General features: G+C 41.5%; 1 protein-coding gene across 5 annotated transcripts in view; it reads left to right on the forward strand.

Moving 5' to 3' along the window:
* The window catches only part of LOC149453630 (3',5'-cyclic-AMP phosphodiesterase 4D), a 1049085-nt gene that overhangs the window by 761691 nt on the left and 270197 nt on the right, over positions 1-17197 (forward strand). For all 5 annotated transcript variants that reach the window (XM_089688054.1, XM_089688055.1, XM_089688058.1 and 2 more), the window contains exons 3-4: positions 5172-5208; positions 11091-11164. In XM_089688054.1, the coding sequence (XP_089544180.1) occupies positions 5172-5208; positions 11091-11164 (111 nt within the window). The remainder of the gene's footprint in view (positions 1-5171; positions 5209-11090; positions 11165-17197) is intronic.

The following is a 17197-nucleotide window of genomic DNA, read 5'->3' on the forward strand; positions in this document are numbered from 1 at the left end:
AAATAAACAATCAGGTTGACAGAACAATGATGATAATTAAGATGGCGCCTTCATCCGGAGTCTCACCCTTGGTGACTCATTAGGAGAAAAGTATCTTTTAATGTAAACAACCCCCATAAAAGGGAATGAGTCTCTTTGGGGACAATGATTGGAAGATATCAACACGGATGGAAGAACACGCAGAAACCCAGTGGACTTTTCATCCAATGTATATGCTTTGCCTGCATCATAAGCCCTATAAATGATACTGTTAGTTCCTCAATAAAACAGAATTTTAGGAAGTTGGCAAACTGCGAAGTTGGGATGAATTAGAGCAGAGACTGCGAGCCAGGCCTTCTCGTCCGACATCAGTGTCTGACCTCACAAATGCGCTTCTGGAAGAATGGTCAAAATTCCCATAGACACACTCCTAAACCTTGTGGACAGCCTTCCCAGAAGAGTTGAAGCTGTTATAGCTGTAAAGGGTGGGCCAACTCAATACTGAACCCTACGGACTAATATTGGGATTCCATTAAAGTTCATGTACGTGTAAAGGCAGGCCGACCAATACTTTTGGCAATAAAGTGTTTGTTACACCCATAGAAGTCACCTATTGTCTTAGTGAGACAAAGAATGCTTTGCAGTACCCCATTAGTAATAATGACATTGTATCATTAAAATGTAATCTGCTTTTTAGGCAAATTTCTACATCTTTCCATTCCTTTGCTGAATAATACTAATAGATTAGTATAGGTAGGTTAATTGGCTCCTGTCTAAGTTGGCCTTAGTATGTGTATGCATGAATGGGAGTTAGGGACCTTAGATTGTACACCCCTTGAGGGTTAGGGACTGATGTGAATGTAAAATACAGTATATATGCAAAAGCGCTGCGTAAATTGATGGCACTATATAAGTACCTGAAATAAATAAATAGATTAAATACAGTACTCCAAAGACATGCTGGTAGGTTAATTGGCTCCTGTCTAAATTGGCCCTAGTATGTGTATGTATGACTGTGAGTTAGGGACCTTAGATTGTACACCCTTGAGGGTTGGGACTGATGTGTATGTACAATATATGTGTAAAGCGCTGTGTAAATTAACGGCGCTATATAAGTACCTGTAATAAATAAATAAAATACATTTTTTAATTTGTCGTGTATAGTATTATTACAGTTATTATTACATATTACATATAATATCCAGTATATAAGAACTATCTCTACAAACAGCAGGGCCTTAGAAGAATGATGTGGGGTCTAAATGCAACATTTATTACACATTTGTGTTAAATAAAAATGCTGGTGCCAGAAGTTGTGTGATTCAGCCAGTATTACTATTAAATACAGTATACACAACAAGCATGTTGTGTGATGCACATCTCTGATGTAGTAAAAAATGTGGTGTACCATTGCAATTCTCTCAACCTATGTTAATTTGTGAAGCTGCTCCTCAACCCTTAAGCATTTAAACTGGAAATAGATGAAAAAAAAGCTCTACCAAAAAATAAACCTTAACCTAAAGTGCCCAAATATCAATTATAATATCTTCTATAATAAATCATAATACATAATGCATACGCAGACCTTTTATGAAGTGCAAATAAGTGATCAGCATAATACGCACTGCAGTGTGCAAAAAATAAAAAAGCTCCCGCGAGCTTCCATAGCTTAATACCATTTATTAAAACCAATAAAAACATAAACTTATGCTCTCACTTGATATTTTTCCATATAAACACATGAAGAAAACCTGTGTAAATCCATCCAGGGAGGGCTGCTAAATCTGCATCCCACTGGGTGTCAGTGTGCACTCCAGACGAGTAAAAGTGACTTCAAACAGAGCCCCACCCATTGATATTTGGGCACTTTAATTTAAAGTGGTTGTAAACTATTACATATACCCAGTGAAATGACTGGCCTCAGGTGATACACAGAGATAAAACAAATCCTCGTACATAAGTTGTACCTGCTGTATCTGCAGTATTCTTTTCTCTACATCTGTTCAAAGTGCTGAATTTATACAGCTTGACTGAGAGTTCAGAAAAAAGGGGCGGAGATCTAAAAATACACTCTGCTGAACTGAGTGAGTAGAGCTCTGAGAGCTGATTCCATCTTCACTCTGTCCTTCCAGGTCCGTGAGCACTGGCGGCTGGAATGGTCAAGCCACGATGATGTCGTGGGCATGCGCGTGGGAGCCACTTTTTACGGCACACAGCTCTGAAGGAATGGCACGGGCATGCCGTTGTTTCAGAGCACATGCGTCGGTGCTCTACACAGGTAAATATTTTCTAAACAGTGCACGTTTAGGAGATATTTACAGTACCTACAGGTAAGCTTTATTATAGGCTTACCTGCAGATACAAGTTAAAAAACAGACTTTACTACCTTTTGTTAAGGGTTTTTTGGGGGGTTTTTTTGGTATTGCTGAACTCTTTTATTTCCACACATCTGATGTGTCAGTATAAACTGACAGCTCCTTATATCTGTAATTGTAGATTAAGTTGTCAAGTTTTAATGCCAACATTTGGATGCAATTCCCAGCTCTTATTTTTTAATAGGTTTCTTTGTTACAGAGAGTGTCTGTGTACAGAGAGTTCATGGTCCCGTTTATTATGGCAGTTTGAGACCTATTCTATTCTATTTCAGGTTCTTCTATAGCGTTGTCAATTTACGCGGTGCTATACATATACAGTTGTGTTGAAAATAATAGCCGTCAGACATCACTAACCTGATCAATCACTGTTTTTGGTAGAAATGATATTTCTACATTGCAAATAATTTACTAGCAGGTGTAGTAGAGTAATAGAAATCCAACAGACCCAACAGTCATGACATGCATGCTGCTGATTCTGTGTAATTGAATCACTAATTGAAAGGGGCATGTTCAAAATAATAGCAGTGTGGAGTTCTATTGGTGAGGTCATTCATTCTTTGAAAAACAGGTGGCAATTATTGCCCTTATTTAAGGAAGGAAGGAAGCAAATGTTGTACATGCTGGTTACAGTGCATTTCTTTCTGAAATTCTGAGGAAAATGGGTCGTTCCAGACATTGTTCAGAAGAACAGCGTACCTTGATTAAAAAGTTGATTGGAGAGGGGAAAACATATAAAGAAGTGCAGAAAATGATAGGCTGCTCAGCTAAAATGATCGCAAATGCTTTAAAATGGCAACCAAAACCTGAAAGATGTGGAAGAAATCAAAAAACTACCATTTGATTGGAAAGAAGAATAGCCCAAATGGCAAGGACTCAGCTAACAATCAGCTCCAGAAAGATCAAAGAAGGTGTAAAGTTACCTGTGAGTACTGTTACAATTAGAAGACGCCTATGTGAAGCCAAGCTATCTGCAAGAAGCCCCCGCAAAGTCCAACTGTTGAAAAAAAGACGTGCTGAAGAGGTTACAATTTGCCAAAGAGCACATTGACTGGCCTAAAGAGAAATGGCGCAACATTTTGTGGACTGATGAAAGTACGATTGTTCTTTTTGGGTCCAGTGGCCGGAGACAGTTTGTCAGGCGACCCCCAAAGACTGAATTCAAGCCACAGTACACTGTGAAGACAGTGAAGCATGGTGGTGCAAGCATCATGATATGGAGATGTTTCTCATACTACGGTGTTGGGCCCATTTATCGCATACCAGGGATCATGGCTCAGTTTGAATACATCAGAATACTTGAAGAAGTCATGCTGCCTTATGCCGAAGAGGAAATGCCCTTGAAATGGGTGTTCCAACAAGACAACGACCCCAAACACACCAGTAAACGTGCAACATCTTGGTTCCAGACCAACAAGATTGACGTTATGGAGTGGCCAGCCCAATCCCCGGCTCTTAATCCAATAGAAAACTTGAGGGGTGACATCAAAATTGCAGTTTCTGAGGCAAAACCAAGAAATAGAGAAGAACTGTGGAATGTCGTCCAATCATTCTGGGCTGGAATACCTGTTCACAGGTGCCAGAAGTTGGTTGACTCCATGCAACATCGACGTACAGCAGTTCTCAGAAACAGTGCTTATACAACTAAATATTCATTAAGTGATTCAAAGGAAAGCAAAATCTTCAAACATTTTTCAGTTTATATAGTGAATGTTTGAGTTTGTAAAGAAGAATATAAACACTGCTATTTTTTTGAACAGTCTAATATTCACTATTCTTCAATTTTTTTAGAGGAGCAACACAAATTTGATATATTTTTCTTCATGTTTTAATTTGGAATAGAATGTGTAGTGTTCCCAATGCATTTGTGTGTATGGAAATAAAAGCTATTAGAAGGATTTGGAGCTTTATTCACTTTTTTCAACACACTGCTATTATTTTGAACACAACTGTATATATTGTACATTCACATCAGTCCCTAACCCTCAATGGGCATACGATCTAAGGTGATCTCACTTAGAGATTATAGGTTTTGCTGGAGACTATCTTCTCTGTGCAGAGCACAAGGTAACAGAACTCACTTCACCCAGCACATGTGATTTAAGTCATTGAATAGGAAAAAATAATAATATTAAAAAAAATAATAAAAAATAAATTATACTGTATTCTCTTTAGGGCCTCTATGACCCTCTGGAACAGATTCATAAAATCCTGAGTAAAAGAAAAAACAAAACTGTTCCCCTAGTTGCTAGTAAGGTGTTGGCTTTCAGTTTCTCCTCAACATTTGAAAACCACCATATAAAATGGGAAAAAGATCGGTTTAATGCATTTTATCACAATATAATATTTAAAGCGGATTTTGCTCACAACAATTTCATAGAAAAGAATGTTCTTAAGCAAGGGATATTCATTCAACAATAATTATGCTAGTGTGTGCTCTAAATTGCCTCCAGTAGTGCTCCTGTTTCTTCTTGCTGGAAGCTTGCACTTTGCTGAAGTCCAGAGCCCCTGACCAGCAGTAAATCTTTACGCTGTCAGCAGATAGACCTCTACATTTTCAGCACAGTTCCATAAAAATAGAGAGCAACTGAGCATGTGCAGAGCAGGATGAGATGGTGTATTTCTGTTTTTAAACACTATATGCACTTATTTTTAATGTTTTACATAGCTGTACCTGCAAAAGGGACCAGCCTGAAGTGATCTAGCAGGACTTTCTGACTAAAGTTCCACTTTAAGCAGCAGTGTACAATAATTATCTCTAATGAAATGATATTTGCTTTGTTTCTGGACACTTACCATCTTTATTTCATGTTTTTACAGACATGGAGATGACTTGATTGTAACACCTTTTGCTCAGGTAAGCAGTATACATTGCTCTATGAAAATTGTGTAGTTGCTCAAAGTCTACTCCCAACTTTGTGAGTTTTGTAGACGGAAGGAATCTGCAAAATTTGAAAGGGGAAACTAGCAGCAGATGTTTTCTTAACTGCCAGTGTGCCTTTTTCTCTGCAGCACATCATTTATAGAGGATTTCCATGATGATTGAAATATAATCCCTGCTGCTTATGCCTTAGGGTAGTTGTGAGGTTCCTCTCCATGGTGTCTCTGAAACCCAAAGTCAGTTTAGAGTTTACTTGCAGGTGAATCCTCATACTTTCATATTTCATGTCTGAGGAAATAACTTTTAAACCTGAAGGAACACAAAAAAAGGAGTAAAGATTGGAGCTGTTTCTTATAGCAACCTACTACATTCCTTTGTTTGACTTTGCATGATTGACCCTCTTGTTATGAGCAACAATTTCACTCTTGCTCCAGTTTTCATACGTCATTTCCTGAGTCCAGGGTCTGCTATATTAGATGGTAGGACCTATGATATGCACATGCTTATTCCAGGTAGCAAGTAGCAAAGCAAGGATCAAGATGACAATCCTAGAACATGCTCCTTTAAAAACAAGACATCAAGGGCAGCTCCTGTATTCCTATTCTGACAGGCTCCCTTTGAATTCAGTATGGGAGGGGGAAATGCTCTTTTTCTTTGGAAAACCTGTTTAGCTAGACCTTGTACATGCCATGAATGCATCTGCAACCATGATTTTTTTTTTGTTAAGCTAAAATCAGATATCATTTAGAGTGCTAGATAAACGGGAATGTTACATTGGATTGTAATGGAAAATAATTAACAACCTCACTGACAACAACCTCCTCGATCCACTACAGTCTGGCTTCCATCCCCTACACTCCATCGAAACCGCCCTACTCAAAATCACTAATGACCTGCTAACCACCAAAGCTAATGGCCACTACTCAGTCCTCTTACTCCTCTACCTTTTTGCGGATTTTGACACAGTCGGCCACCCCCTCCTCCTTAACAAACTACACTCCCTCGGCATCAGAGACTCCGCTCTCTCCTGGTTCTCCTCCTATCTATCCCAATGTTCCTTCAGCGTTACCTATAACGCTACCACCTCCCCCTCTCTCCCCCTCTCTGTTGGGGTCCCCCAAGGCTCGGTCCTCGGGCCCCTTCTCTTCTCCATCTACACCTCCTCCCTCGGCAAACTGATACACTCCCACGGCTTCAACTATCACCTCTACACCGATGACACGCAAATTTACCTCTCCACCCCTCGCCTCACCCCTTCAGTCTCCACCCGTATCACACACCTACTGATCGACATATCAGACTGGATGTCGCTCCATTTCCTCAAATTGAACCTTTCCAAAACTGAGCTCCTGATTTTCCCCCCAGCCCATGCCCCCCCCCACACCCTCTCCATCACGACCAACAACGCCACCATCAGTCCCACCCCACAAGCCAAAGTCCTAGGTGTCACTCTAGACTCAAACCTGTCCTTCCAACCCCATGTCCAATTGTTGGCAAACTCATGCAGGCTCCACCTCCGCAACATCTCCAAAATACTCATTCACTACCTTATTATCTCACGTCTGGACTACTGCAACTCCCTCCTCACCGGCCTACCTCATCGCAGACTATCCCCGCTTCAGTCTATCCTGAACTCAGCAGCCAAACTCATCCATTTTACCAACCGCTCCGCTTCTGCCACCCCCCTCTGTCATTCCCTCCACTGGCTCCCGATTGCCCAACGCATTAGATTCAAACTATTAACACAGACATACAAAGCCATTCATAATGCTGCCCCAAACTACCTCACCGACCTGATACCCAAATACCACCCTACCCGTAATCTTCGCTCCTCACAAGACCTCCTACTTTCTAGCTCCCTGGTCTCCACCTCCCACGCCCGACTGCAGGACTTCTCCAGGACTTCCCCCATCCTCTGGAACTCACTACCCCAATCCATCAGACTGTCACCTACCCTCCTCACCTTTAGGCGCACCCTGAAAACCCATCTCTTCAGGGAAGCCTACCCCGCCCTCACCTAACAGCCGATCTCCTCCACTCCTCCTACCACTCCATCCCCCACAGCCACTTCCTCCTGTACCACTATCCCCTCCCTCCTAGATTGTAAGCTCGAAAGAGCAGGGCCCTTGAACCCCTCATGTTTTGTTTTGTTACTGTATTGTCTCATGTTCTGTCCCCCACTATAATGTACAGCGCTGAGCAAACCTTTTAGCGCTATATAAATACTGTATAATAATAATAATAATAATTACTTGTCCCTTAATCTATTGTATCACATTCCATATAGAACAATATATACGGTGAAGGAAATAAGTATTTGATCCCCTGCTGACTTTGAATGTTTGCCCGCTCACAAATTTGGAACTTTCAAATCCATTCAGGAAAGAAAAACTTTTGAACTAAGAATGATAATTCTATTTGACACAAGAGATAACGGCCTTAATTTGGACATGGGATTCCTCACTCATTATGCAACAGTTTTATGACTATCAGCTCAAGCTTTACTCCCTCTGTGTGAGAGTAGTATTCCCCTCCCCCCCTCACTTTTGCTGTATCTTATCTCTAGCCTCTTTTTTTTTTCATTCCTTCTAACATTCTGCTGAAACTTTGTGATTTGTATAGTACTGCTTGGACTTTGAAGAAGGGGACATACCCCGAAAGCTTGTCCTCAAAATTGTATGTTAGTGCAAACAAAAAAGTATCACGGACAGTACTCAATTGTTTCTTTCCCACTCACAAAGAAATGATCAGTCTAAAAATCGAATGGTAGGTGTATTGTAATACTGAGAGACAGAATATCAACGAAAAATTCAAAAGAAATGCATGTCTAACAAACAGGGGCGGACTGACAACTCATGGGGCCCCCGGGCAATACGGGATCATGGGGCCCCTGTGTCCTCTCCCACACTCAAACCACACCCAAAAAAGCCTATGAAAGGTACCAGGGACATCTCATGGAGCCCCCTACTGACCCCGGGCCCTCCTCAATGGTCAGTCCACCCCTGCTAACAAATGATGCACTGATTTGCATGTTCATGAGGGAAATAAGTATTTGATCGCCTTCACAAAACATGACTTAGTACTTGGTGGCAAATCCCTTCCTGGCAATCACAGAGGTCAGGCATTTCCTGCAATTGGCCACCAGGTTTGCACACATCTCAGGAGGGATTTTGGCCCACTCCTCTTGGCAGATCCTCTCTAAGTCATTAAGGTTTGGTGGCTGACATTTGACAACTCAAACTTTCAGCTCCCTCCACTGATTTTCAATCGGATTAAGGTCTGGAGACTGGCTAGGCCACTCCAGGACCTTAATGTGCTTCTTTTTGAGCCACTCCTTTGTTGCCTTGGCCGTGTGTTTTGGGTCATTGTCATGCTGGAACACCCATCCACGACCCAGGGAAGAAGATTTTCACCCAAGATTTGATGGTACATTGCCCAGTCCATTGCTCCTTTGATGCGGTGCAGTTGTACTGTCCCCTTAGCAGAAAAACACCCCCAAAGCAGCATGTTTCCACCACCATGTTTGATAGTTGGGATGGTGTTCTTGGGGTCATAGGTAGCATTCCTTCTCCTCCAAACACAGTGAGTTGAGTTGATGCCAAAAAGTTCGATATTGGTCTCATCTGACCACAACACTTTCAACCAGTCCTCTTCTGCATCATTCAGATGTTCAGTGGCAAACTTCAGATGGGCCTGGACATAAGCTTTCTTGAGCAAAGGGACCTTGCGGGCACTGCAGGATTTCAATCCTAGTCGGCGTAGTGTGTCACCAATTGTTTTCTTGGTGACTGGAGATCATTGACAAGATCCTCATGTGTAGTTCTGGGATGATTCCTCACTGATCTCATGATCATTGACACTCCACGTGATGAGATCTTGCATGGTGCACCAGACCTAGATTGACAGTTAGAGATAGGGAGATTGACAGTTGTTTGTGTTTCTTCCATTTGCGAATGATTGCACCAACTGTTGTCACCTTCTCACCAAGCTGCTTGGCGGTAGTTTGGTAGCCCAGTCCGGCCTTGTGTAGGTCTACAATTGTGTCCCTGACATCCTTGGACAGCTCTTTGGTCTTGCCATGGTGGAGAGGTTGGAATCTGATTGTTTGATTGCTCCTGTGGACAGGTGTCTTTTATACAGGTAACAAAATGAGATTAGCAGCACTCCCTTTAAGAAACTGCTTCTAATCTCAGCTTTTTACCTGTATGAAAAAGACCTGGTATCCAGAAATCCTGCTGAATGATAAGGGATCAAATACTTATTTCCCTCATGAACATGCAAATCAGTGCATAATTTGTTAGACATGCATTTCTTTTGAATTTTTTGTTGCTATTTTGTCTCTCAGTGTTACAATACACCTACCATTCGATTCGATTTTTAGACTGATCATTTCTTTGTGAGTGCGCAAACATTCAAAATCATCAGGGGATCAAATACTTATTTCCTTCACTGTAGATAGAACACTTTTTCTCAGATCTGGATGGATGAGAAATAGTTATGGTCTAGGGGTGTGGTTAACCAAAGCACTGTGAAAATTAGTGTTCAATATAGCCTTGAGGAGCCAAATTCCTGGTACACACAATGAGAATATCGGATGAATGACTGTCCTTTTTTTGCACGCTGGTCTGATATTGAAATTGAATAGGTTGCTAAAGTTATCAAAATTCTTGTAAGACATAATACAACATCCTGCAATGATGTAATGTATTGTATTGTAATGTATTCTTTTGTTTCAAAGCATGTGTGGTCTTGGTCACTCGATTTTTTATGTACAAATACTGTGCTGATGAAACAAAATTGTTTGTTTTGTTTTCGTAAAAAACTTTTCGTCCTTGTCCCTTTGGATAATTTTGCATGAACTTTTGTGATAGGCTCTCAAAAGCTGTGTACTAATGAACAGATTATCGGACGATTGCTCCAAAAGTACTATTTTTTTTGTCCGATATTTTCATTGTGTAGACGAGGTATAGGTATATATATGTATTTAATGATGTTCTCAAATTAAATTTTAAACATTGTGATTACATTGTTTGGTATTTTAGAGAATGTTGTTCTATATGTTTGATTTAGTATGTTAGTCCCAAGTCCCAAAAATGAAAGCATTATGTTTGTGTATTTGTTTGTAATGGAAACATTGGGGGTTATTTACTGAAACTGCATGGTGCAAAATCTGGTGCAGATCTGCATACCTGCAGACCTTGCAACTTACAAGACATAAAGGATTTTCATACCTTCAGAGGTCTAGTGATGTCCATGCCGAGACAGGTCAGGGCTGTTATGGCAGATTGTAAAAGGGGTCATCATTATGTTATGGATGTTCAATGTACATGTCTTACTACCAGCAACATGTGTGGGTGACCAATTGCCGCCACTACAGCCTTGTAGACCTAGGACACAACCTATGTTGGCTATGCAGATATCTGTCCCTGAAAATCAGAGAGGTCATGCCTAAGAAATGTGGGGATAAAGGCTTAGTTCTTAACCTAGCCAGAGTTTATCCACTTTGCAGTTCTGTCATTTTTCAAGCAGACGAATACCCCTCACCCACTGGAACATGCTGGATTTAAAAAAAGCAACTTCTAAATCTCAATGGTCACCGTATACAGAATTTCAGATTTATGTAGGATATGGGCACTTTCTGATACCAAAACAGCACATGCCACTTATCTTTACTATCTCTGCAGCTATTACAATAAGGCTACTGAGGTCAGGGGCATACATTCTTTTTAAATGACTAAGCCAATGATATACTTGATCCTTAGCTGTTATACAGTATATTGTATGTATAAACCTGGATGTGTGTACTTGTGTATAAGTGACAGCTGGGTACTATACTTAATAGCTGTGTTTGTCTTTAGGTACTGGCCAGTCTGCGTACTGTAAGGAATAACTTTGCTGCACTAACCAACCTGCAAGATCGGGCACCCAGCAAGTAAGTTTTGAAGACTTGCCACTTGTAGTTGTGATGGACTGATGCTTGGTAGCTTGGAGCAAGAGTGTATCTTTATATAAATTGTTTCTTTACATCCCATCCTATCCTATCCCACACAATTTCTGAGTTCTACTTTCACTTTGCTACTGTGCAAATCAGCCATTCCCTAGTCCTTCCCCTGTGACGTCATACCTCCAGCACACAGATAGGTCTTTTCCCAGTGAGATTCTACCTCTGGCACACATACAGTTCTTTTTTCTGTATCCCTCCTCCAGCGTACACTCTCTAGTTTCTGCTCCAGAGACTCCTCTGTCTGTAGTCACACACTCACACTATACAAATTGAATAGTAATTTGTATATTACCAAAAGTTATGTAATGTTTATGTAGACGGGTATCACCATCCATTTCCTTCCCAGAGACATTACAAACTGAGCTCAGACACACAGTCTGGAGGTTCAGCACTCACCTATGTCTGCTTCATGCCCCCTCTACAGAAGAAAAGGTTTTACTAATTCCCATTGTAGTCTAGCATTGTGTGTGCATGTGTATTAGGAGGACACACAGTGGCGGGACAAGGCCAATTAGTGCCCAGGGCAAAGATGACAAATTGCGCCCTCCATCCTGCCACTGCAAGACAGAAATGCCACTGAATCAGTGGTGTCACTAAAAAGAATAGATGGTCCTAGGCTGGTGGCGTCACTGGAAGGAAAAATGTCCCTGTATCAGTGTTGTCACTGGAAGGAAAAAATGCCCCTCTGTCCGTGGTGTCACTGTTAACAAAAATGTCCCTGTGTCTGTGGTTTCATTGTCCACCCAGCGATTTGCGTGTGTAGCATTTTGGCGTTAAAGCCCACCGTTTTTCTGGTGCACATATGTGTTACATTGGTATTAAAGGGCAAAGGGGGAGCAGTTGCTGCTCAACCATGTTTTTATTGCCCCCTCAATTGCAAGTATAATGTGCACAGGATGTAGGGTGGTATACAAATGGTGGACGATGTTATTCTGCTAGGAGCACACTCACTGCTTGCTCCCAGCAAAGCGACTGAGTTGCAACACCAGTGACACTACAGATGCATGGGCATTTTTAATACAGTCTAAGGAGGAACACTCCTGCTCCAGTTTCAGGCCTGCACGAGATCATAGATGATGTCATGAGTAGGTCTCGCCCAACCTCACCTGCCCTTCTCCGGCAATAAAGTGTTTTTCTCAGTGGGCGCCCGTGCTGCTTAGTTTCTCCCACACATGTCAAGCTGCAGCGTAAGGAAGGTGAGAATAGAATCCTCCCTCCAGCAGCTGTTGCAATTCCCGTTTTGTGCTCCATTCTCCAGCTGCCCAAATGAAAGGAGTGACAACAGTGTCACTCCTGTCATTTAGGTAGACAGAGAATGGAGCACAGATCACAGAGAATCTCTCAGCCCCATGTCCTCTACATGGAAACACTAGGCAGGTGAACCTTCTGCCCTCCCTTGGCTCCTCCCTGAGGACACACCTTGGTCTTTCCTCTCTATCCTTCCCCTAGCACACATACATCACTCCCCAGTATCCATACCAGCAGCGAGATGTCACTTCAATACACAGAGCATTCTAACCAGTTTTACACCAGCAGATTAGGAGCATGAATCCATTAGTGTGCAGTCTGCAGCCTATATGCATTAACCTCTCAGTGTTCAGCCACCACAAAGGAAGCTTTAACTCATCAGCCCTCCAGCTTAAAGTGGTTGTAAAGGCAGAAGGTTTTTTGCCTTACTGCATTCTATGCAATAAGATGAAAAACTTCTGCAAGCAGCCCCTCCTAAACACAGTGATGTGAAAAAGTAATTGCCCCCTAAACCTAATAACTGCTTATGCCACCCTTGACAGCAACAACTGCAATAGTTTACGATAACTGGCAATGAGTCTTTCACATCGCTGTGGAGGAATTCTGGCCCACTCCTCTTTGCAGAATTGTTTTAATTCAGCCACATTGGAGGGTTTTCTCACATGAATGGGCTGTTTAAGGTCATGCCACAGCATGTCAATCGGATTTAAGTCTGGAGTTTGACTAGGCCACTCCAAAACCTTAATTTTGTTTAATTGAGCCATACAGAGATGGACTTGCTGGTATGTGTCGGATCATTGTTCTACTGCATAACCCAAGTGCACTTGAGCTTGAGGTCATAAACTGATAACCAGACATTCTTCTTCAGAATTTTTTGGTAAAGCGCAGAATTCATGGTTACAGTTTTCCAGGTCCCAAAGCTGCAAAGCAGCTCCAGACCATCACTCTGCCACCACCATGTTTGACTGTTGGTATGATGTTCTTTTTATGAAATGCTGTTAGTTTTACGTCAGAAGTAAAGGGGCACACATCTTCAAGAAATTCAACTTTTGTCCCATCAGTCCACAGAATATTTGCCCAAAAGTCTTGGGGATAATCAAGAGGTTTCTTGGCAAATGTGAGAAAAGCCTTTGTTTTCTTTTTGATCAGCAGTGGCTTTCACTTTGGAACTCTGCCATGGATGCTATTTTTGCCCAGTCTCTTATTGTTGAATAATGAACACTGACCTTAACTGAGGCAATTGAGGTCTGCAGTTCTATAGATGTTGTTCTGGGTTCTTTTATGACCACCTGGATGAGTCGTCGTTGTGCTCTTGGAGTAATTTTGGTAGGCCAGCGAGTCCTGGGAAGGTTCACAAATGTTCCAAGTTTTCTTCATTTGTGGATAATAGCTCTCACTGTGGTTCACTGGAGTCCCAAAGCCTTAGAAATGGCTTTGTAACTCTTTCCAGACTGATATAAAGTGAAGGAAATAAGTATTTGATCCCCTGCTGATTTTGAATGTTTGCCCACTTACAAAGAAATGATCATTCGAAAAATCGAATGGTAGGTGTATTGTAACACTGAGAGACAGGATAGCAACACAAATTTCAAAACATATGCATGTGTAACAAATTATGCACTGATTTGCATGTTCATGAGGGAAATAAGTATTTGATCCCCTTCACAAAACATGACTTAGTACTTGGTGGAAAATCCCTTGTTGGCAATCACAGAGGTCAAATGTTTCCTGTAGTTGACCACCAGGTTTGCACACATCTTAGGAGGAATTTTGGCCCACTCCTCTTGGCAGATCCTCTCCAAGTCGTTAAGGTTTGGTGGCTGACATTTGGCAACTCAAACTTTCAGCTCCCTCCACAGATTGTCAATCGGATTAAGGTCTGGAGACTGGCTAGGCCACTCCAGGACCTTAATGTGCTTCTTTTTGAGCCATTCCTTTGTTGCCTTGGCCGTGTGTTTTGGGTCATTGTCATTCTGGAACACCCATCCACGACCCATTTTCAATGCCCTGGCTGAGGGAAGAAGGTTCTCACCCAAGATATGATGGTACATTGCCCCATCCATCGTCCCTTTGATGCAGTGCAGTTGTCCTGTCCTCTTAGCAGAAAAACACTCCCAAACCAGAATTTCCACCACCATGTTTGACAGTTGGGATGGTGTTCTTGGGGTCATAGGCAGCATTCCTCCTCCTCCAAACATGGCGAGTTGAGTTGATGCCAAAGAGCTTGATTTTGGTCTCCTCTGACCACAACACTTTCAACCAGTCGGCCTCTGCATCATTCAGATGTTCAGTGGCAAACTTCAGACGGGCCTGGACATGTGCTTTCTTGAGCAGAGGGACCTTGCGGGCACTGCAGGATTTCAATCCTTGTCGGCGTAGTGTGTTACCATTTGTTTTCTTGGTGACTGTGTTCCCAGCTGCCTGGAGATCATTGACAAGATCCTCACGTGTAGTTCTGAAATGATTCCTCACTGTTTTCATGATTATTGACACTCCACGAGGTGAAATCTTGCATGGTGCACCAGACCTAGGGAGACTAACAGATGTTTTGTGTTTCATCCATTTGCGAATGATTGCACCAACTGTTGTCACCTTCTCACCAAGCTGCTTGGTGATAGTTTGGTAGCCCAGTCCAGCCTTGTGTAGGTCTACCATCTTGTCCTTGATATCCTTGGACAGCTCTTTGGTCTTTGCCATGGTGGAGAATTTGGAATCTGATTGTTTGATTGCTCCCGTGGACAGGTGTCTTTTATACAGGTAACAAAATTAGATTAGCAGCACTCCCTTTAAGAGACTGCTTCTAATCTTTGGACAGCTTTTTCCCTTAATACATGAAATCATCATTTAAAAACTGCATTTTTTATTTACTTGGGTTATCTTTCTGTAATATTAAAATTTGTTTGATAATCTGAATAATTTAAGTGTGATAAATATGCAAAAAATCAGGAAGGGGGCAAATACTTTTTCACAGCACTGTACATGCCTGAGCCCGATTTCAATCCAGCGATGTGCTTGCTCCTCATTGGCTCAAATACAGCAGCAGGAACCATGCGTATGAAAAAAACTGGACATTCCATATACTACATACACCTCCAATAGCATTCACAGTCTTTTTGTGTTTTTATAATAAAAGAGAATTCCATGTGCCTTGTGCAGTCCAGTTACAGAAGGCAAATATCAGGAATATGAAATATTGGGTTTACATATTCTTTATTTCCAAGTGTGCAAGATAACCCAGTGTATCTTACAATGTGCAAGACACTAGTAACAATGGAAACATGAAAACGACTGGGACTAAATTTCCCAGTTAGACATAAGCTGACTGAGCAATTTTGCATGGACATTTTGTCAGATTTGTAGTGTGTCATTTTCATACAGAGTGAAAAATAAATCACATCTTGTTAGGGATCTTTCAGCAACAGCAATATTGTTGTTTTCATATACATGGGATAGAGCGGATATTTTGGTTGTGCTGTTGCTGTTTCTTCCAGTCTGGCAGATAATGCAGAGCCAAAGCAGAATTCCCTGCGTCCTTCACCTCTGGACAAGAAGCGGCCCAGACTGATAATTCTGGATATTTTGGGATGTTTGGTTTGTTCTCTATGAGTTCTGTGCAGATGTTTGTGGAAATAAAAGCTTACATGGCCTGTAGTGCCACTCAGTGGCAGATATATATTACTGCTTTTAGTCTACATGATAGCGCTGGTTTAGTCTGTTTCACTTCATCAGCCCAATGGCTAATCCAAAAATTGACTCTTGTTTGGTATGCCAATGTCTTCCCAAATAGACCACAGGCTGTGGCTGTACAGATCCATGTAAACTGTAAAAAAGAATATTTATATTTGTAATCTCCATGGGAAAACTATTTCCCTATCGATAACATTATGAAATGGGTAGAAGCATACAGTGGGGATCGAAAGTTTGGGCACCCCAGCTAAAAATTTGTATTAATGTGCATAAAGAAGCCAAGGAAAGATGGAAAAATCTCCAAAAGGCATCAAATTACAGATTAGACATTTGTATAATATGTCAACAAAAATTAGATTTTTTTTCCATCATTTACACTTTCAAAATAACAGAAAACAAAAAAATGGCGTCTGCAAAAGTTTGGGCACCCTGCAGAGTTAATATCTTGTACTGCCCTCTTTGGCAAGTATCACAGCTTGTAAACGCTTTTTGTAGCCAGCCAAGAGTCTTTCAATTCTTGTTTGAGGTATCTTTGCCCATTCTTCCTTACAAAAGTCTTCCAGTTCTTTGAGATTTCTGGGCTGTCTGTCACGCACTGCTCTTTTAAGGTCTATCCATAGATTTTCAATTATGATGAGGTCAGGAGATTGTGAAGGCCATGGCAAAACCTTCAGTTTACGCCTCTTGATGTAATCCCCTGTGGATTTCAAGGTGTGTTTAGGATCATTATCCATTTGTAGAAGCCATCTTCTCTTTAACTTCAACTTTTTCACAGATGGCATCAAGTTACCATCCAAAATTTGCTGAAATTTTATTGAATCCATTTTTCCTTCTACTCGTGAGATGTTCCCTGTGCCACTGTCTGCAACACAACCCCAAAGCATGATTGATCCAACCCCATGCTTAACAGTTGGATAGAGGTTCTTTTCATTAAATTCTGTGCCCCTTCTTCTCCAAACGTACCTTTGCTCATTCCGGCCAAAAAGTTCAATTTTAACCTCATCGGTCCACAGAACTTGTTTCCAA

The sequence above is a fragment of the Staurois parvus genome, unplaced genomic scaffold (genome assembly GCF_062004578.1).
Source record: "Staurois parvus isolate SC_StPar_1 unplaced genomic scaffold, SC_StPar_1.0 ptg000445l, whole genome shotgun sequence".
NCBI classification, from domain to species: Eukaryota; Metazoa; Chordata; class Amphibia; order Anura; family Ranidae; genus Staurois; species Staurois parvus.